This window comes from Piliocolobus tephrosceles, chromosome 3 (assembly GCF_002776525.5).
Source record: "Piliocolobus tephrosceles isolate RC106 chromosome 3, ASM277652v3, whole genome shotgun sequence".
In the NCBI taxonomy this organism is placed as follows: domain Eukaryota; kingdom Metazoa; phylum Chordata; class Mammalia; order Primates; family Cercopithecidae; genus Piliocolobus; species Piliocolobus tephrosceles.
In genome coordinates, this window is record NC_045436.1 from 148,665,951 (window position 1) to 148,688,982 (window position 23,032).

The 23,032-nt window shown below is 42.4% G+C and overlaps 1 protein-coding gene across 2 annotated transcripts in view; it reads left to right on the top strand.

Moving 5' to 3' along the window:
• RELL1 (RELT like 1) overlaps window positions 1-23,032 on the top strand; it is a 100,479-nt gene that overhangs the window by 52,483 nt on the left and 24,964 nt on the right. For both annotated transcript variants that reach the window (XM_023224533.1, XM_023224532.2), the window contains exons 4-6: window positions 3,389-3,446; window positions 6,477-6,713; window positions 10,095-10,233. In XM_023224533.1, the coding sequence (XP_023080301.1) occupies window positions 3,389-3,446; window positions 6,477-6,713; window positions 10,095-10,230 (431 nt within the window). In that variant the 3' untranslated portion in view covers window positions 10,231-10,233. The remainder of the gene's footprint in view (window positions 1-3,388; window positions 3,447-6,476; window positions 6,714-10,094; window positions 10,234-23,032) is intronic.

A 23,032-nucleotide genomic window follows, 5' to 3' on the forward strand; every position in this document is an offset into this window, starting at 1 on the left:
CAGAAAAGATTCCTTAATAAATGACTGAGTACGGAGTGGATTCTGAAACTTCCTCTGTTTATGCAACCATGCCGTGAACCATTATTCAACCTGTATCCCTTTGGATGGGGACTTGGACATTGAAGGGTAGGAAGGAGGGTGTCAGGGTTAAATGCACCCACCCTGGAGTCAGTCAGACCAGGGTTTGTGTCTAAGCCTGTCACTCTCTAGCTGTGTGACTCCGGCCAGTCAGTTATGATCTTTAGGTCTCAGTCTGTATACTTGTAAAATGGGGGTGATAATTCTACCTACTGTTAAGGGCGTCAGAAGCGTCCAACATGTAAGATCTGTAAAGCTTTCAGGCAGCGACTGGCACGTGCCGGCCCTTACATTTTGGTGATGGCAATGTTAGTTTTTGCTGGAGAAATTTGCCTTAGGTGTGAGGAAAACTTTGAAGAGAATAGTGTTGGCAGAGACAACCAGACATTTTTCTTGCCTGATTTTGGCTGTTTCATGCATATTATCAAGCAGGGATTCGGGGAGAAAAAGAGGTCTTTTCTGGAAAATACCGCCTTTCCCTTTTCTTGAGGGAGTTTCCTTGCCCTGTGCCTAGCTCCTCCCATTTTGGGGAAGGCTGTGAAAGGAAGCGTAGTTGATAAAATGCTGGCAAGTGTGGAGAAAGCCACCTATGGCTTAGTGGAGCTGTGAGTAATATGCAAGGAGGAGATACACCTTCAACAGAACTCAGACTATTGCTCTTTTATGGTAACTTCACAGCCACATTAAGGCATGCGTTTCAGTCCTAATGGTGGTGTTACATTAGAAAACCTTCCTGTCACTGGAAACCAAAAATGTTCCCAAGAGACAGATTACTGAAGCTGACTCCCTGGAGGTTAGCTCAGAGACGGGGATGCGTGTGTGTACATGCGGGTATGTACCTGTAAACGCGTGCATGTGCGTGCGTGCGCGTGTGTGTCTCACATGCCACAGGGTGAGTCCTAGAGACTCACTTAGCAAACCAAAGGAATGTTTACTAATTATTCCTGGGAGAGAAAGATGAGTTACAGGAATTCATGAATAACTGAGAAACACGTCTATAAAAAGCAAGCTTTAATAATGATTTTAATATAGCATATCTTCCTGGAATTATTTTGTAATTTGATGTTTCATTTTTTAGGTAGTCATCATTTTACAGGTGATTGATTTTCTCAGGCAGTGATTTAAATGTTTGATTTTAAAAAGCTCACTCCTCTGTATGTGCTGTTAGTGCTGTCCCTGTTTTAATACCTTTTGGTGTTGTTTTCCCTCTTGTTTATGTTTATAGTTTTGAAGTTTGATAAATGTTGGCAGAGTAAGTATGGACAGCAAATTACTTTATATAATCAGTCCTCCGTATCCATGAGATCTGCACCTATAGATTTAACCAATCAAGGATAAAAAAAATTAGGAAAAAAAAATGGATGGTTGCATCTTTCTGGACATGTGCAGACTTGTTTCTTGTCATTATTTCCCAAATAAAACAGCATAACAACTATTTACATAGGATTTCCACTGTATTAGGTACTATAAGTAACCTAAAGATGATTTAAAGTGTACGGGGGTGGAGTAGATATGTTTTGTATCAGGAACCTGAGCATCTGTGGATTTTTATATCTGCACGGATCTGGGCAACATTCCTGCATGGATACTGAGGACAACTGTATTTTGTATATAATAAAATACAAAATTGTATATGGGATTGTATATCCAAACCTAGTATCTGAAATGTTTTTTTTTGAATCCTCATTTATTAGTCAAACAGGAAATTAACGGTCATTACTGGATTATACTTAAATGTGTTTTACAGAGGGAACTGTCTTCTTTATTGTGCAGGAGAAATTACTATGGATCCAGTTTCATAATGTTTTTGTAATGACAGGAGGTCTTATTTAGATCAAAATTTGTGTTTGGAAATGCATTTGGACATCCTCACAGATAGTTGTGAAGGGTAAAGAATTTCTTTTGGCAAAAGTTTAAGTGTCATATTAATATTTCTCAAAAGAAAAAAGCAAAAACCCGTGTGTTCTCAAGGGTTGCAATGGGGTGATGTGTCCCCTAAAAAGTTAAAAATTGGATCGGGGCCAAAAAAACAAACAAACAAATACCTCACTCTCTTATATGTAAAGCACAGATGTATATAGTACATAACCAAATATGAAATGTATCTGCCATACTGTACTTTAATGAGAGAGTCATTAGGGAAAAATAGTTGAACAAAGCTCTTGGGTGGGGCAATAACAAAAGTCAGGTTGAGAAACCCTGCATTGTAAGCCCTTAACTCTTAACACTTACAGCAGCAGTTGGAACTAGAATTAATATTCCTCCTCTAGAAAAGGCATTTGAATGTTAAATGTTAAAGGTTGGTGTTGGCTTACGTGGTAAATAGTGATTTTTATTTGTTCTTTCCTCTCTTAGAGATTTGTTGTGGTTAGTCATGAAAATAGTGCTTCAGAAATCAATTGAAAAGGTTATGAGCCAGTAATAACATTTGGCCTTGCCAATTAAATAGCCAAGGGAAACTTGAACATTCACTTCAGTCTTTTATCCTGGAGAGCATGACCACTCTACAGGAGGCAGAAAACACATGGCGTGTGGATGTGGGTGTGGGCCGGGGGACTCTAAGAAACTAAGAGACTTAGATTAGGTTTTTTTTTTTTTTTTTTTTTTTGCTTTTTGCTTTTGTTGACAGCCTAGCCTCCCACCTACAAATTTGGATTTTTTTTTGGAAGTCTAATTTAAGTTAGCATATATTACATAACTTATATGTTGTGATCAGTACTTGAAATTTTAAGATATCTGGCCAGTCAGGGGCTTATATGATCCTGAAGCTCATCTGAAAAATTAACCTTCTCTCATCCCTGATTCGATGTGGGATAGAATTGATGCTACAGGAGGATGCAGAGTTTAGAGCTAATTATTTTGGCACATACAAGTTATTAGACTACAGGTCACTTATGAAATACATTTCACTATCAATATTTTTCAAAGTATATTTATCAAAATGAGTTAACTGAAATAGAGCAGCAGCATATAAATGGTCCTTTAGTTTGTTGGAGTTGGCATGGGGTGGGGGGGTAGTTTCTACTTTATATTGCTGTGGATGTGTAGGAAGCAATGCTTTATAGTAGATGTGCTCTCCTTGCCGTAGATTATCTGTCACTCTTACTAAGTTCCTGCTGGGTGAAAGTTATTGACAGATGGTGCCATGTTATGCAGTTATGTTGTGGGAGAACCTCCCTTCTCTAGGCCCCCAGGACCTCATCTATGAGCTGAAAGAATGGAATTAGATGTGTTTTCAACAGCTTTTCTGATGTGATTACTCATCTTATTCATTCTATTTTAATTCTTTAATTTTATTTTTATTCCTTAGCGAATGCTGATGTCTTAAAGGCAATGGTAGCAGATAACAGCCTGTATGATCCTGAAAGGTGAGTGCTCCTCCCCTCTTCCTTAGTGCAACGTCTTTTCAGTTACTTGCTCAGATATGGCGCCATCTGAAATGCTCTTCTGCTAGAGCAGGTTTCCCAACTTTGGCACTATAGTTATTTTGGGCCAGGTAGTTCTTTGCTGTGCAGAGCCGTCCCGTGTATTGTAGGATGTTTGACAGCATCCCTGGCCTCCACTCACAAGATGCTAGAGCACCCCCTGCCCCCACCCTTCCAAGGTGTGACAACCCATAATGTCTCCACACATTGTCAATGTCCCGTAGCCGGGATGATCACTCCTGGTTGAGAACTGTTGTGTTAGAGAATAGTGATGGGAAGAAGTAAGGCATAGAGGTTAAGGGCAAAAACATAGCCTAGGAATTGGGAGATGTGATTGAGTCCTGCCTGCACCACAATATTAACTGTCTTATTCTTGAGGAAGTTAACTGACCACCCTGAGTTTAAGTTCCATCGTCTATAAAAGGGAGATTACCAGCTTTATAGGGTTGTTATAAGGAATATAGCATACCTTAAGCATTGAAAGACCTCCATGAAAAATGATGATTAAATGAACAAGCTGGTTTGGAGCTACCTGCTATGTTCTGTTTTTTGTATTACTGTTTTAGGTTATGGTTGTTGAGCAGCATATTCCTTCATAATTAATTACAGAGAACTGTATTTCCATATAAGTATTATTTCTTCAGCAAGGAGCATTTATTGGACGCCTGCTGTGTGCTGGGTGCTGCTCTGGAGCTGGACATCCACAGACCCTTGCCGTGGAGGAATACAGTCAGTGGGGAGTGGAGACGTGTGTGTGAGGCCTTGTGGTGGACAGCCTGCAAGTGCTGTAGGACTGGTGGAGATTGAAGGCTCTAGGGGACCCTAGGGGGCCATTGGGAGTTCAGGAAGGTTCACGGAGGAGGTGCCATCTGAACCAGGTGTGCAGGAGGTGGAGACGAGAGTCAGGGTTGGCTGTAGGAATAAGAAGGGCCAGAAGAAAAGCCACCACATCATGATAGCCTGGGACTCAACCTGTGAAGGGTTCGGTCCCGGGTGGCCAGGCCAAGTGACATGGCAAAAGGGTTGGATCTTTCTCCGCTTCCTATGTGGGTTGTGCACTCAGCACACCTTAGATGTTTAAGAGGTGTTTGTCAAACTGGCTACGTTGGATGTGTGTTTTGGAAAGGTAACTCAGAATGTAAGGAGTTGAGTTTAGGAGAGACGTAGAGTCATAGAGACAGAAGAGCTCTGGGTTCTCCCACATTCCAGTCCTGGCCACAGACAGTTGGTGTTCTGACCATCTTAGCTCATGGTGTCTTTGTCGCAATCATCTTTGGGCATCCTGTAGTGCCCATCAGTGGGTTTTGTACACAACTGGTACTTAAGAAATGCTTGTTGAGTGAATGTTGTTAAACTCTTGCATTCAGCTTTCTAATATGTGGTGCTAAGTTGACATTGTTTTACTCCAGGAAGATACTGCTGTGTGTTTTTATTTTAACAATTAGGAAGGCATCCCTAAAGAGCACCAGAAGACTTTTGTCTGTCAGTCATGTTTGAGGCGGTCTCCTCAACTGTAGGCTCTACTTCTTTAAATGTGCAGGTGGCCAGTTTGCATCAACGAAAAGGCTGGTTTCTGGCATCACAGCCTCCTGTGTGTCTCTGGGGCTCTTGCCACAGTTCAGGTGTCAGGCTGTGGGTGTCATGCCATCCCCACTACTCCCACCTGTGCCAGAGGCCTGATTATTGCTCAGTTTGGCTCTGCTAGGTTCGAATTCCTCCTTTTCTGCCAGGCCAGAGCCTTCACACATGCCTTTTGAAAATAGCTCATTTCTGGCCTATATATTTCTGCTTTTTATATTTTGGATGGTCTACCCAAATTTATTCCAGATTATCCAAGTGGTCTCTGCTGTTTCTGAAGCAGTATAGTATATAGCAAGGTGATTAATTGCATGGTTTCTGGAATTCAGCTTTCTAGGTTTGAATCTCAGATCCAGCAGTTATTTGCAAGTGTGATCTTGTTGCCAGTGTGAGGCCAGTTACCTCACTTCTCCCTGCCTCAATATCCTCATTGTTAAAATGAAGAAATTAATAATACCTACATCATAAGATTTTAAAAGGATTAATTCCATTAATATATACATATAAAATGCTTAGAATATTGTTAGCTATTTTATTATGACTGTTATCAACACCATCAACATCTGTTTTGAACATCACTTTTGATATCTTTGCCTGAAGGCTTTCCTTCTTTGATATAATGGAGATTTGATGAAATCGTTTCTCTAAGTTATCTCATAATTTGATGGAATTTGAGTTCTTCCCTTTTCCAGGGCATAGATACTTAGGGAATCTCTTTGTGTAGAGTGATGGGCAGACACTCTGGTATGTGAGAAATTAGGATAATTGCATTAGAAAAAAGATCAGTGTTTTAGAAAGAAACCTAATACTTTAAAGCCAGTGTGTCACTGTTGCAAGCAGTGGTTTATTCCCAGCTAATAAATTCCATTCTAGAAGTGATAAATCACTTTTTTTTTTCTTCTAAAGACAGGGCCTCACTCTGTCATCGAAGTTAGAGTTCAGGGGTACAATCATAGCTACGGCAACCTTGAGCTCCTGGGCTCAAGCGGTCCTCCCGCCACAGCCTCCTGAGTAGCTGAGACTACAGGCATGTGTCGTCATGCCCGGCTAGTTTTTTTATTTTATTTCAGAGACAAGGTCTCTCTATGTTGCTCAGGCTGGCCTCAAGCAGTCCTCCCACCTTGGCCTCCCAGAATGCTGGGATTATAGGCATGAGCTGTTACGCCTGGCCATGAATCATATTATTATTGCTTAAGATAAGCTGTCATCGCACGGTCATGAGAGCTGAGTACCTGCTGTCTGAGGCCCATTCACAAAGTCCATTTGTACAATTGGAAGATGCTTTGTTTTTTCTTTCAATTTAAACTGCTTCTATCATCACAGGGAGAGAGATCGCCTTCGCTGGTATTTCCTTTAAGTAACCAGTTGCACTTTTTATTTTCCTCCCCACCTTAGCCCCGTGACCCCCAGCACACCAGGGAGCCCACCCGTGAGTCCTGGGCCTTTGTCACCAGGGGGGACCCCGGGGAAGCACGTCTGTGGCCATCATCTGCACACGGTGGGCGGTGTTGTCGAGAGGGACGTGTGTCATCGGTGTAGGCACAAGCGGTGGCACTTTATAAAGCCCACCAACAAGTCCAGAGAGAGCAGACCACGGCGCCAAGGCGAGGTCACGGTCCTTTCTGTTGGCAGGTAAGATCTCTTCGGATGCTTTTGGTGTATGTGTGACATGGGTGCTCTGGTGTGTGGACTTGTGCTTACCTGTCAGATGTAGAGTATGTTCTCCGTGCCTGGCTCAGGTTATATCCCTGGGCTTTTTAGATGTTTTCTGGTGTGAGTCCTAGATTTTTCCAACAACAGAAGAATCCTAAAAGGCAGCTATTGCTAGGTCAGACGGGAAATGTATTAAGATAAATGCCTACCTGCTCTAACAGATAAAGCCCAGATTTTCAACTGTATACAGAATAGACATTTATATATCACTTATGGAATCCAGGGCAGGTATTGAGATATCAGCGGGTGGCTCTTCAAGTACTTATCCAGGGTTCCAGGCCCCCTTCATTTGTGGCTCTGCCAGGTTTGCCAGCCAGAGGAGCAGGTCCGTGGAAGGTTGTTCACGGGGGGTTTTGAAAGAGCTACTAGGCCTGAGAGTGGCTGGCATCATTTTGACTCACACTCCACTGGCTGGAACTCGATCACCCAGCCAAGCTAATGTTCAGGGAACTGAGAAATATCATCGAGCCATGTGCAAGGGAGGGGAGAAGCTGTGGATCTGGTCCACAGCCCTCCAGTCTCTGTCTTGTAAGTTCCATGTGAATTCCTTTGACTGCTTGCTTTTAGTGGGCGGTGCGTTCTACTGTGTCTTGGCTTTCCGGGTCCTAGTGCCTTTCACTTGTGACCCATATGTGAGGTGGAGATCCTGCAGTTCAAGTGATGAATCCATCAGCCCTTACCTGAAGCATCTTTGCAGTGGGATGCTTTTGCAGTTCTGCTGTTGGATGCTGAGTCCCATGCAGGAACTGCATTGCCGATGTTGCATTTGGAAAGACAGTGGGGAGTACTGGTAAGGAACACACATGCTGGAGTGAGGCTGGGTGAGCACTGAGCAAAAGTCGACAGTGCTACTACTTACATGATCCTTCTCTGTCTACTGACAACTCCCTGGGAAGAGTAGCTTGAACTCGTTGCTTCTACTCTCCTTCGAGTCCTGGCACCACTACTTACAAACTGTTACGTTGCTCTGTGCCTCGGTTTCCCCCTCTGTAAAGTGAGAAGGACAGTCACACTCACCTCATAGAGTTGCTGGGTAGACTAAATGAGGTGACTCACATAAAGGTCTTAAACCAGCTTTGGGTACTTACACACTCAAGAAATGTTGGCCGGTTATTATTTTTATTTTAATACAGTTGAGTTTCATCATTGTGTTGCACAAGCATCACGGAGAAGACTTCTGGGCTGTTTGCCACTTACAGCAAAACAGCACAACTCATGACCACACTATTTTATTAAGAAGCAGAGTCATGGGAATTTATGAATGCAAAGCAATGAGAACCTGTAGCTTGTTTGGACAAAGCATGTTTTGTTGGTCTTAAAAAAAAAAATCTGCTGAAATTTTCAACTTAGATTCAACACAGCTTTTTTTTTTTGAGATGGAGTCTCACTCTGTCACCCAAGCTGGAGTACAGTGGTGTGAACTCAGGTCACTGCAACCTCTGCCTCCCGGGCTCAAACGATTGTCGTGCCTCAGCCTCCCGAATAGCTGGGACTACAGATGCCCGCCACCATGACTGGCTAATTTTTGTATTTTTAGGAGAGATGGAGTTTCACCAAGTTGGCCAGGGTGGTCTCGAACTCCTGACCTCAAGTGATCCACCCGTCTTGACCTCCCAAAGTGTTGGGATTGCAGGTGTGAGCCACCGGGTCTGGCCAAATGTGGCTTTTAAAATGCCCCAAATCCAACTCTCTTTCTTGGATATTGGATACTAGGAACACTTAATGATTCCAGGCTGTTTTTCAGCATGTATTACTTAAGAGAGTCTTCAAGTTTGACAGAATAGATTTGTGTTTACAGTATCCCTGTTCATTCTTTCACTACTTCAGAGCCTTCTCCTCCGGGTTGGTGATCTTATTCTGGACACAGAAGGAGGATTTATTTCAGATAGTTTTTAAGGGAAAAATGAAGACCAGAACTAGAAAGAAACTGTTATGAAAAGCTGTAGGATTTGGTGATGATATACTAGAAAAAGCAGTTAAACTGAATACATTTATTTAACTCTTAATTCTTAATGAAAATCTCTTCCTTAACTTCCTTTAGTCTTTCCTTAATCTGTAGTGAAAATTAACACATTTTTTTTTTTTAGAAGACAAACTCTCAAACCCTAATGCTGATAAAATGTGTTGCTAGGGCTCTTCTGATTTTCTGCATATGTGTGAGAGAGAGACTGTGTGTGTGTGTGTGTGTGTGTGTGTGTGTGTGTGTGTTGAGATAGGACTGCCTGACAGTTGCATATTTTCAGAAGTTCATCATCATCTGGTAAACATTCTGGTTATGTCAGTCTAATTTGTAAACCAGTTGAGCATTTAACCAGGTTTCTGTGGTTAAAAAAAACTGGCACAGGCCAGGTGTGGTGGCTCACGCCTGTAATTCCAGAACTTTGGGAGGCCAAGGTAGGTGGATCACCTGAGGTCAGGAGTTTGAGACTGGTCTGGCCAACAAGGTGAAACCCCCATCTCTTCTAAAAATACAAAATTAGCCAGTCATGGTGGCACAAGCCTGTAATCCCAACTACTTGAAGAGGCTAAGGCAAGAGAATCACTTAAACTCGGGAGTTGGAGGTTGTAGTGAGCCGAGATTGCACCACTGCACTCCAGTCTGGGCAACAAGAGGGAAACTCCTTTTCAAAAACAAACAAACAAACAAGCAAACAAAACCTGATCATTGTTAGAAACCACAACTCTGAGGCTATTTAATATTTGAGTCCCTGAGGGTTTTTTTTTTTTTTTTCTTATTGAGACAGGGCCTAGCTCTGTTGCCCAGGTTGGAGTGCAGTGACCTGATCTCTGCTCATTGCAGCCCCCTCCTCCTGGGCTCCAATGATTCTCCTGCTTCAGCCTCCCGTGTAGCTGGGACTACAGGTGCACACCATCACGCCCGGCTAATTTTTGTAACTTTCGTAGAGACAGAGTTTTGCTATACGCCCTGGCTGGTCTCAAACTCCTGGGCTCAAGCAATCCACCCACCTCAGCCTTCCAAAGTGCTGCTGGGATTGCAGGCATAAGACACCATGCCTGGCCAATACCTGAGTTTTTAAATGCCTTTTGCACACTCTGTGAAATATCCGGCTTAGTCTGTGATGTGGTTGAGTAGAAATCAGCTAGAAGGTTGGGCAGGGGGCAGGGGAATGTGCTGGATAGGAATGCATGCTCCTCCTCTTGAATATGTTGTTTTTCATTTGTGTCCTAACTTTTGGCTGAGTTCATTTGAGCTCCTCTGGGTGGATGATTTTTGCTTTATTCACAATTCTTGTTTATTAGAAAAGCAAACCCCATCACCTCTCCCCGTTCCCCCCTCAGGTTTAGAGTTACAAAAGTGGAACACAAGTCAAACCAGAAGGAACGGAGAAGCCTGATGTCTGTTAGTGGGGCTGAAACCGTCAATGGGGAGGTGCCGGCAACACCTGTGAAGAGAGAACGCAGTGGCACAGAGTAGCAGGTGAGCCGTGGTTTTGGTGACATTGGGGGCAGGATGGCTCAGGGTGAGGAGAAGGTACTGGGAGCTTCCCAGGTGCTGTGGCAGCATAGGAATGGCATTTGGCAGGGAAATGGGAGAGCTTTCCTGGACCCAGGAAGGCTGAGGGGGACTGAACATGATTACTTATCTGCCCAGAGCTTCTTGTAAAGAAGTCACAAACGTGGTGCCTCCAGTGGCTTGGCCTGTGTGGTAATGAGGATAGAGGATTACTTGTGAGGCAATGTGGCATAGTGGGGATTGTGGCAAACTAGAACTCACATAACCCACCATATAGGGCTTGCGTTACCACGAGGCAGAAAGCGCCTAGTGTTGCTGCATCTTCTTACGTAAAAAAAGACAAAATCCAGACTTTTAAAATGTAAAATCACTGATTTTTGATATTGGCAGCTTACTTTTTTTTTTTTTTTAAAACAACCATGCAGGCCAAATGACGTGTAATCTTGTCACCATTTCCAGGTAAACTGTGACTTGAAAAAGTCTGGAGCAAACAACCAATCCTTTTTCCTTTTATTCTGTTGGAAACCAGTTTTCTTTGTGTCACAGTTCTGAAACCTCAATATGAATATTTCTCTTCCCACCAAATATTTTGAGGCAATTGAAAAGCCACAGTGATTTATTTCTTGATTTGGCAATTTTAATTTTGCAAGACACTGCTTAAAAAACAAAAAACAAAAATACACGCAGCCGGGCACAGTGGCTCACGCCTGTAATCTCATGTAATCCCAGCACTTTGGGAGGCCGAGGCAGGTGGATCACGAGGTCAGGAGATCGAGACCATCCTGGCTAACATGGTGAAACCCTGTCTCTACTAAAAAATACAAAAAATTAGCTGGGCACGGTGGCGGGTGCCTGTAGTCCCAGCTACTCAGGAGGCTGAGTCAGGAGAATGGCGTGAACCCAGGAGGCGGAGCTTGCAGTGAGCCGATGATATGTGCCACTGCACTCCAGGCTGGGTGACAGAGTGAGACTCCATCTAAAAAAAAAACAAAACGAAAACGAAAACAAAAAAACCACACACACATGCACCAAAACCCTGTGATAAATTGATAGTGGCTTAACTTTCATCTTAACTCCTTTATTTCTGTTCCGGCTTGAGTGGTATTTATCCTTTCCATTGTAAAAGGATTTCTTATCCCTTGTAAAAGGGCAAGGGTGACAATTTGGGAGGGATCATGCCCTAAATGCTCCATGGAACCATCAGAGCCTGAACATGAAGACAGAAGAGTTTACACTTACATAGGGAGGGGAGGACGGCCAATGGGGGAGAGGTCAGCCAGGGGCCTTGAAGGTACAGGGACATAGCAAAACTGACATGAACCCTGGGGCCAGACTGCCAGGTTCAAGCTCCAGTGTGCCGCTCACTAACCCTGGGACCTAGGCAAGATACTTGAGCTTTCTACGCCTCACTGGAAATTGGAAGTGATGCTCCTTGCCTCAGGGGCGGGAGTGAGAGTTCCATGAAGTTGCACATGGGAAACACTCCATCCATGCTACTGATTATCATCATGCAATCAATTCATTTTTGGTCAGTGTGGCTGAGTGGAGGAGCGATGTGGCTTTTGGGTGAAGCTTCTCTGATAATCCGCCAGGCTCAGAGGGTTGAAGGTGCTCTGGAAGTAATCTGGAACAACTCTGTGCACCTACATTTTCTGAGACATAGGGACTCTGATCATGTTCTAGTGCTAGTTAGCCCTTGCGGTTTTGCCTGTGGGGAGATCTGGCATCTGTTCGAGTTTAGGAGCAAAACAGGAACCTTCTTAAAGAGAGAAACAATACAGAAAAGTCTACCATTGACTTCTCAGCCAGTTACTGGTGACCCTGGGGAAGGGAACCAAGAGGAATTTAAGAAAAGGATGATGAAGATGAGTAATAACAGCAGCTAAAGTTAATTCAATATTCTAGTCTTCTAGGCATGGTACTGATGTGTATCTCACATGTCATCATTATAAACCTCTCTGAATGGAGTTAGTACTATGATTGTAGTTTTACAGATGAGGAAACTGATGAATGGGAAAGGTGAGTTACATGTTGAAGGTCATATAGCTGGAAAGAGGAGCATTCTGATTAAGGTCAGTGAAGGACTTGGCTGTGTGGGAAGAGAAGCATGTGGCTATTCAAGTCTTAGGTGAGGAAGGCCCAGCCAGCTTAGCTGCAAAGAACGTATGGGTCATAAGAACAGGCTGAGTATGAGTCATCAACTGGGCAGTGAGTTGAGAGATGGAGCTGATTGCACCAGAAGACCTGGCTTGCCCTCAGTTAGGAACTGCAAGATGATCCTCTCGTCAGACTCACCTCTGATTAGAGCTTGACTAACTAGTGCCATGGGTGATTTTGGCCACCACGGCCCGGAGAGCGGCACTCTAGATCTGGGAAGGTGAAAAGAATTAGGATTGCTCAGCTGGGTTTTTTGGCCCGAATCTGTCTGATTCTGACTATAGAAATTTGGTCCAAGCATCTGAAGTCCTGACCACATTTAACTGATTTACAGTGAGATATTCTCTGCACAGCACGCTGTTATTCAGCAGGATTATATAAACGAGGATTGGATTTGATTAGAAGACATGGGTGTAAGTCTGAGCTTCACAATTTGGACGTTGTATTTAACTGCTCTACCCCTGGTTTCCTTGAACGTGAAATAAGGTATTAAATTCATTGTTTTAATCCAAGAGCCAAGAGAAAGTGTGGGATATAGTTGGCTGTCAGTAGAAGGTAGTCATATTGTATTGTACTGCTCAAAGCACAATGAGCAAGAGTGACCTTCAAAGGGTATGTGTTTTCCGAGCCTCCAACTTGTAATTGATTTTCAAATTAAAAATTAATTTTTTATTATGGAAAATTTTAAACAAACTCAAAACTTAGAATAATATCATGGATGTCCATGATCCCGAGTAAATTAATTATAATACCTACAGTTATTTGAATACTCTGTACTTGGCATGCTTTGAAAGTCACATTCCGTGTATTAACTAATTTCTTTAATCCTCACGACAGCAGTCGGTAGGTGCTAGTTAGTACCCCATTTTGCAGATGAAGGTCTTAAGCACAGAGAGTTGAAACAACTTGTTTAGAGATATCAGCAAGAATGTGATAGAGTTAGACTTGAACCTGGGCAGCCTTGCTTCAGGTGTCACAGACTTCATTCAACTGGGTCCAGGACAAGCAGTTCCCATGAGTAGAGCCTGCTCAAATTGAGACCCACTGGGTGGCCATATCTAATTACCCCAATGAAGTATAGGCCCTGAAAAAGGAAGGAAGGGAATATTCATTGGTATTTTAAAAATTATGTATTCATTAAAATTTTTCTTGCAGTTTTGTTTTCTTCTCAAATCTCATCCCCCACCAAAAATATGTTTGGAACATTTAACATGACTTGATTTTCCAGCTAGAAAAATCCTGAAAAGTTTCCTTCTGGGCCAGACCCTCTGGTTCTTTCTGGTTCTAGACGAAGCCAGATCTGCACTGGAATGCAGCTGGTGAAGCAGGAGAGGAGTGCTGTGTGTCTTTTCTACAGTCTGATACAGTCTTTAGAGTTGTGTTTTTTCCTGAAAGAGATTTTTGCTCAAATTTGGATCTTTAGCCAAACAGTGTTACTGCAGTATTTTGTTTTACTGTCGAACAGTCTCAAATATTCAAAGGCAAATGCATATCCACTTATTGGTTAGGTTTCTTTTTTTCTTTCTGTTGTTGAAGGTGGTTGTTACCAGAAACTAGACTTAATATTCTAAATAGAATGTTATCAAGACTGGGGCAGGATTTCTCTCTCCCTCTTCTGGCTCCTTCTCCCTTTACAAACCCCAAATCTGATGTTGGGCATGGCCTCCCCTGTTCTTCTCACCCTGCTTTGTTGGCCTGCGTTCTTTTTTGTGGCTACATCTAACTTGCCCTCTTGCCCTCCGCCTGATTTATTTTGGCAATGCGGTTAAAATGGTGTCTTTTTTCTACAGAAAATGTGTTTTGGTTTCTCCTGAGAAGAATAAGCTTTTGTTCTTCAAAGTTAAATAAATCGAATTGCTTTCAGCCTCCAAATGCCACTGCCTTGTCTTCATTGTCACTGGTCTTTGGCTTTTTAAAAATGATCCTGTGCTAAGCATTCCATGTCGCATGTTTCTGAAATCTGCGCTCTTTTTTCCATTTGCTGATAGTGTCCTGTTGGAAACATTGATTTAGTGAGTTTACATAACCATATTTTAAATTTTTTTAATTTAAAATTAATCATATTTTAATGGACACATGTTGCATGTATTTATCATGTACAATGTAATGTTTTCAAATATGTACACGTCGCAATGGCTAAATTGAGCTAATGAACATATGCATTGCCACACATACTTATCATTTTTTTTTGTGGTGAGAACACTCCAAATCTACTCTTAGCAATTTTTAAGAATGAATATATTGTTATTAACTGCAGTTCACCATGTTGTACAACAGATCTCTTGAAATTATCCCCTGTGACTAAAATTTTGTGTCTTTTGACCAACCCCTCCCCCGCCCCTACCTCTAGACACCTTTCTTCTCTCTGCTTCTATGAGTTCAACTTTTTTAGATGCCACATGTAAGTGAGATGATGTGGTATTTGTCGTTCTGTGCCTGGCTTATTTCACTCAACGTAATGTGCTCCAGGTTTATCCATTTTGTCTTCAAAGACAGGCTTTCCTTCTTTTTTTCTGGCTGAACAGTGTTTCATTGTGTATCTATACTACATTTTATTCGTTCATCTGTTCAGGGACTCTTAGGAAGATTCCGTATCTTGGCTATTGGGATTATGCAGCAGTGCACATGGCAGTATAGATATCTGTTTGGCATACTGATTTCAATACCTCTGGATATGTACCAAGAAGTGGGATTGTTGGATCATATGGTAGTTCTATTTTTATTTTATTTTATTTTTTTTTCATGAGACAGGGTCTCATTCTTGCCCAGGCTGGAGTGCAGTGGCACCTCGCCACTGTCTAACTGAAATTTTATGTCCTTTGACCAACATCTCCCCAATGCTCCCTTCCTGTTTTGCCCCCTTTTTAAATTGGGTTATTTGTTTTCTTGCTTTTGAGTTGTTTGCTTCTTGTATATTTTGGATAGTAACCCTTTATAAGATGTGTGGTTTGCAAATATTTTCTCCCATTTGATAAGTTATCTCTTCACCCGGTTCAGAAGCTTTTTGGTTTGATAAAATCCCATGTGTCCATTTTTGTTGCCTGTGCTTTTGGGGTCTTATCAAAAAATCATTGCCCAGATCAGTGTCATGGAACGTCCCACCTATATATTTTTCTAGTAGTATTACCGTTAGCGTTACTCTTATCAAAACAAAAATTAATAATATTAGACATCTCTTTTTATTTTTTGTTTTATTATTCAGACTATTGTATTGATTTTTATTTTAGTATTTTATTTTAGTGATTAAAAGCTTGGTTTTAAACTCCTTACTTTTAATTGTGCTACTTAACCCCCAATGGTTTTGGGGAAGTTACTTAATGTTTTCAAGCCCTGGTTTTTTCATCTTTAAAATGAGATTGTTGCTGGACATACATGATATGATGTATATGTAGTTCATAAATCAATCCTTGGCACAGAGTATCTGCTAAACATTCACTGCTGTTAACAGTTGTCATGCCTGGTGGTCTTAATGATTTATTAGGTCATTTATCAAGCATCAACTTTTGGTACTGTGAATTCCTTTTTACATCTTAAGAGCATTACAGCTTTGGCCTCTCAGGACATCTCAGAAATAGATAGTATTTGTCAAGTCCCTTAGGAATTTGGGCCATTTTCTTGTTTGCATTAAGGAGACCTTAGAAATAACCATTCCCAGCCAGGTGCGGTGGCTCACGCCTGTAATCCCAGCACTGTGGGAAGCTGAGGCAGGCGGATCACGAGGTCAGGAGATCGAGACCATCCTGGCTAACACGGTGAAACCCCGTCTCTACTAAAAATACAAAAAAAATTAGCCGGGTGTGGTGGCGGGCGCCTGTAGTCCCAGCTACTCTGGAGGCTGAGGCAGGAGAATGACGTGAGCCTGAGAGGTGGAGGTTGCAGTGAGCCGAGATTGCACCACTGCACTCCAGCCTGGGCGACAGAGTAAGACTCCATCTCAAAAAAAGAAAAATAAAAAAAAGAAAGAAAGAACCATTTCCTTCTTCCAAGAGGTGGAATTAAAATTAGTAACAAGGCAATGGAAAAGTTTTACTGACAAGTTCTTGTCATTATAAAGATCAGAGGGTGGAATAAATTGAAATGCTGGACTGAGACGTTTTCAGCCTAAGCGTGACTGCCGTGCGGGTGCTCTGCTTTGGAATGAAAGTCTCCTCTTTGTCAAGACTCTTTCATGGCTCAAACTCCCTCCTGAGCGTCCGTGGCTGGTCACAAGGTGGCTCTTCTGACCTTCGGCCGCCTTCATGTTCTCCTCTAACAGTGAGAAAAGGCTCCTTGGCTCCTTTTTTTGGCCTCTGTGATAGGAATTATAGTAGAAGCTCCTTGGGGACCCTCTTGAAAGTTGTACTGCTTGATTTGCAGTCCTCTCAATTGCTTTTCTTTTATTAATTCTCTAGGAAGCAGGTAATGATGAGAAACTGCAGGTACTACTAGTTAGTTTATTTTTTTCTCTCTTGCTGTAATTTTTTCAGGAAAAATGCATCTTTTTTAAAAAGCAAAAGGATCTCAGATTTGATGGGAGCTCTTAAACTTGATCCACTGGTCTTATGGGGCAACGGAATATAAAAAGAAATTGCACCTAAAGTAGGCATGGATTAGGCCACCTGGCTTGGTTTTCTGTGGCTAAACACATTTCTCAAAGGTAAAAGCACTGCGATGATGCCTGCCCTACTCGTGTCTGGAAGACTAAGCCCACTGAGTCCGTCTTAAATGTGGAGGTGGAGGGAGGTCAGCATCTGCCCCGCACCTGCTCTGTGAAGACTAGGTAGGTAGAACCGGCCAGTCGAAGAGAAAAGCTGAGTGAGGGATGGGACTTTAGAAGCAGTTTTAGGAGTTGTAGGTAATCATATCCTATTTTACAGATGAAGAGCCAGGCTTAGAGGGATTAATGTGCCCCAAACCTCAGGGCTAGGTAGTGAGAGGGCTTGGATGGGAGGAAATTTATACTTGGGAGCTTACATGCTCAGTGGCCATGGAGTGTGAGGGAGCTTTGCTTTTCTTGGCAAGAAAGCAAACTAGCTGCCCTTTCTTCACATAGCTCAGCAGCTCACAGAACTGATCATTCCAGCCTTGGGATGGCCTCCTTTGGCCTCCGATGGGATCATCTGATGGGCAGCTGATGGACTTTAGGCTCTGCCTGGATCAGGTCCATGTCTGTGAGCCATTCAGTTTTCTTCCAGGTAGATGAAGGTCATAGACTTGTAGACTTCAGAGCAGCTGTGATTGCTAGCTAGTTCAGATCAATGGAGGTACAATTATATCTTTAAAAAGTATTTCTTGGCCGGGCATGGTGGCTCACACCTGTAATTCCAGCACTTTTGGGAGGCCAAGATGGGCGGATCATGAGGTCGGGAGTTCGAGACCAGCCTGGCCAACATGGCGAAACCCCATCTCTACTAAAAATACAAAAATTAGCTGGGCATGGTGGCAGGCACCTGTAGTCCCAGCTACTTGGGAGGCTGAGGCAGGAGAGTCACTTGAACCTGGGAGGCAGAGGTTGCAGCGAGCCGAGATCATGCCATTGTACTTCAGCCTGGGTGACAAGAGCAAGACTCTGTCTCAAAAAAAAAAAAAAAAAAAAAAAAAAAAAAAGCATGACTTGAGCCCCTACTGTATGCCAGGCAGTTAGCTGTGTTTAGGGATGTGGCAGTGTGTCAGACAGACAGTGAAGACCGTACTCTTACAGAGCTACTCTCCTAGTACTTATAGCAGACTTTTCTCCCCTGCACCTCCCAGGCCCCTTGTTTAGTGCGTGTTGTTACATGTGTTGTTCAAGATCATGCTGAGAATTCATTACAGAGCCAGTACCTGGGCTTCCTTATAGCTCATTCCTTTACTGTCTCCAATGTATTGGATATTACAAGTGTTTGAAATGGAATTTTTTTAAGAGAACTGAAATATAATGCATGGGATAAAAGAACTGAAATAGAATGCATGGGATAAAATATTTAAACAGCCTAAAAATCTGCAGGGTGAAAAATAAATCCCAAAAATAAATCTTTGCTCCATCTTTATCCCCCTAACCCCTTTGCGTATATCATCTCTGAAACCTTTTCTCAAGAGGACACCACTGTGATCAGTGTTCTCTATGTTCTTTCAGGATTATGCTGTTCACGTACGTGCTTATGCAGTATGTCAGTGTATATAAAGCCCCTCCTTTTGCCTTTCTACACATGAGAGCATGGATACTATACTTGTTGGTACCTTGCTTTTTATTGAAGTTGGTGATTTTTAGGTTCTGTGGTTCCCTGACTGTTGAGTTTTTGTTTTACTCACAGATGACTGAGGAAAAAACAGCTTTTACTCTCCCACATTGACTGAGCCATAAGGAGTGAAAATGGTGGACACAGTTAAAAAGCTATATGCCCTGTTTGTCCTCAGTTGTTGGGAGTGGCTTCGGTACGTTTATGGCCATGATCTGGGAGTTTTGAGCGGACCTAAAAACATACTTTGCTGTCATCAACTATGATGTTTCTTTCTAAGTTATTCTTCCATGGCCTTGTTCTGTGCACAGGAGATACTAAAACATATTTATCAGTATTCCCAGAGTTTAGGCAACATGGGGGACCAGGGAGTTTTGATTTGTTTTGCTTTCAATTGCCACCAAAGCAAGCCATCTGCTCCTAGCACGTATCTCCCTGGGCAGGGGCCTGCCCCGGGGCCCCTTCCTGTTGTTGACTAGAGGTTGACCCACTGAGCTAGAGCTTCTCTGTTCTTCCTCTTTATCCCTATCAGCTGTTTGACGTCTGCTCTTTTCACTGTAGAAATTCAGCAATGTTGGAGGCTAGAGACTTTGGAGGGCCTAAAGACAGACTCAAGAGGGCATGAGGGAAGTGGAAAATGAAATGCTTTCAGAGACATTTTTACCTATAATTAGAAAGAAAATTGAATTAATGGTTATAATCAGGATTTTAATTTTACTATTATTATTTTTTGAGATGGAGTCTTGCTCTGTCACCCAAGCTGGAGTGCAGTGGCGCAATCTTGGCTCACTGCAAGCTCCACCTCCCAGGTTCACCCCATTCTCCTGCCGCTGCCTCCCGAGTAGCAGGGACTACAGGTGCCTGCCACCGCGCCTGGCTAATTTTTTGTATTTTTAGTAGAGATGGGGTTTCACTGTGTTAGCCAGGATGGTCTCGACCTCCTGACCTTGTGATCTGCCTGCCTCAGCCTCCCAAAGTGCTGAGATTACAGGCATGCGTCACTGCGCCCAGCTGATTTTTATTTTTCTTAATTTGTACCTTGAGACCTTGAGTACTACTAACATTAAATAGCTTAAGTTAAAACAGTACCTATTTTCTGTGAGTAACAGGACATAGGATACTGTAGTAGTTCCACCATAGACGTTCTGGAATCAGACTTCTCACACTCAAGATCTTGGCTGTCACTTTTTAGCTTATCTAGCTTTGGGCAAATTACTTAGCCTCTGATGCCCCAGCTTCTCCATCTGTTAAGTGCGGATAATGATACTCCTACTTCTTTATAGGGATACTGTTCCTTTGCTCCAAGTAAGTGCAAAATAGGTTAGGTGTTAAATTACTATATCAGATGAGCCCTGTTTAAACTTGTAGCCAATGAAAGTGTTAAAATTAATGTTTTTAATATTTCTTGATTCTCTTGAAGCTCAGAGAGGCCAGGTTAGACATCACCTATAAGGTAAAGCAGTATTGTCCATTTGATACTCAAGTGGAGGCTTACTGAAGGCCAGTTAGCTGACCTCTGTCTAGCTCACAAGCCAGTAGAGAGGCAATATCTAACTTGTTCCATTTTCCTTATTAGAAAGAGATGGTACTATTCAGAGTAATAAGTTATTCTGCCTGTAGCTTAGTGTAGACATTAAATCAGAAGTGTGTTGAGACTAGTAGGAAACTGCTGAATTGCGTTTAAATAATTTGCAGTTGAATCCTTCTTTTTCCAGGTACAGAATAACTTTTGATGTCACTTACACTTTACTTGGAATAAGGTGCTCTGATTCTACCATCTCAAAGGCTGGTAAATCACAAGTGTTCAGTTGCTGTCGCTTGGGAAACCCATTGTTGCTAAATATATAAGTACGTTGAAATTGCTATGAGAATATAACCCAGTAAAGAACAACCTTCAGACTTCAGTGAGATCTAAATCTAATGTCAGAAGATTCAAAACTGTAAGGAGTGCAGAATTTCTCATTGGTATTATTCAACAAAGAAGATAATGTAATTTGCAGGAATATACATTTCTGTCTCTGCTAGTTTAAAAAAGTGATTTCTATTTTGAATGGAGAAAAACACCTAGAAACATTGTTTTTCCTGAATTGACCCACATACATAGAAAGCTTCTCACTATTTATATTAAAAAATTAAGGTTTTCGTTATTAAGCCCCCTTCTCAAATTGGGGGTTATAATTAATATTCAACTCATGGTATATGTAGTAGTCGATAAACATAAAAAATGCCCAACTTTACTAACAATGAAATAAATCCAAACTGAGATCACTTTTTGCTTCTCTGGTGGCAAAGATGAATGTTAACACTAGCATGACCATATAACTCACATCCAAAATGAGGAGGTAGCTTACACCTGTAATCCCAGAGCTTTGGGAGGCTGAGGTGGGAGGATGGCTTGAGGCCAGGAGTTTGAGACCAGCTTGGGCAACATAGTGAGATCCTGTCTCTACAAATTAAAAATTAAAAAATTAGCTGGGCATGTGGCATACACCTGTAGTCCCAGCTACTTGGGAGGCTAAGGTGGAAGGATTTCTTGAGCTCAGGTGTTGGAGGCTGTAGTGAGTCAGGATAGTGCCACTGCATTCCTGCCTGGGTGACAGAGAGAGACTCTACAGAGAGTAAAAGGGACACTGAATAATTATTCTGGGTAAACCAGATCTCCCGGGCAAACTGGTTCATGTGGTCACCTTGGATAAAAGGGTGCAGGGGCCTGGCGTGGTGTCTCACGCCTGTAATCCCAGCACTTTGGGAGGCTGAGGCAGGTGGATCACGAGGTCAGGAGTTCAAGACCAGCCTGGCCAATATGGTGAACTAAAAACAAAAAAATTAGCCAGGTGTAATGCCACATGCCTGTAGTCCCAGTTACTCAGGAGGCTGAGGCAGAAGAATTTCTCGAACCTGGGAGGCGGAGGTTGCAGTGAGCCGAGATTATGCTACTGCACTCCAGCCTGGGTGACAGAGCGAGACTTCTCCTAAAAAAAAAAAATGGGGTACAGGAGGCTGGGTGCGGTGGCTCAAGCCTGTAATCCCAGCACTTTGGGAGGCTGAGGCAGGTAGATCACCTGAGGTTGGGAGTTCAAGACCAGCCTGACTAACATGGAGAAACCCCGTCTCTACTAAAAATACAAAAATAGCTGGGGGTGGTGGTGCAAGCCTGTAATCCCACCTACTCGGGAGGCTGAGGCAGGAGAATCACTTGAACCCGGGAGGCGGAGGTTGCAGTGAGCCGAGATCGCACCACTGCACTCCAGCCTGGGCAATGACAGCAAAACTCCGTCTCAAAAAAAAAAAAAAACAAAAAAAAAACCAAACAAACAAACTCCCTCGGTGCAGGGAGATGGACATTATCCCACACCGAAGCAGGGAATCTACAATGGTCTCGACCTTTGTGGTGGCAATCTGGAACTGTAAAAACTTAAATATGTACTCTTTGACCAAATTATTCCAATTAATAGATATCATGCATAAATGCAAAGATAATGTTCAAAGTTGTTCACTTCAGCATTGTTTATAGTAGCAAGTAACTGGAAGCATCTTTAAATGTCTATCAGTGAGGGATTAAGTAAGTGAATTGTGCCTTATACATTTCATAATGGCCTGCAAATGCCAAAGATTGAAGTAGATGCTGGGTGTGATAGCTCACACCTATAATCCCAGCAGTTTGGGAGGCTGCGGCTGGAGGATTGCTTTAAGCCAGAAGTTTGAGATCAGCCTGGGCAACATAGCGACCCTATCCCTACTTTAAAAAAAAATTTTTTTTTTTTTAATTAGCTAGGCATGGTGGCATGCACCTGTAGTCCCAGCTACATGGGAGGCTAAAGTCGTGGCTTTAACTCCATGACTTAAGCCCAGGAGTTCGAGGTTCCAGTAAGCCATGATTGTGCCACTGTACATCCAGCCTGGGCAACAGAGTGAGACCCTGTCTCTTAAGAAAAAAAAAAAAAAGATTGAAGTAGTGTTATATGTACAGACACAGAGCATCTACTATATATTATTAGATTTAAAAAACGAGTTATAAAATATTCCAGTTGTGTTTAAAAATGATACGCAGCATGTCTCATTTTTCTTGGGTCAAAGTTGATTCTTTAAGCTTCCTCCCTGCATACTCTAAGCTCCTTCAGGGCTTGGGCAGTGCCTTTGGATGGTGTCTTCTCATCCTTTGCCAAGCCTTCAGGTGGCACCTTGTACATAATTGGCCCCCAGTGATTGCTTAACAGGTGTGATAATACGGCATTCATCTCATCATCAAGAGTCCTATGCAGATGAGTCGAATTCTAATTCCCAACTACTTTGAAATACATTTAAAAAATGATTCTATAGTTTTAAAATTTTGCAGTTCAAATAGAGTTACTGATTTTTTTTTATTTTTTTTGAGACGGAGTTTCACTCTGTCACACAGGCTGGAGTAC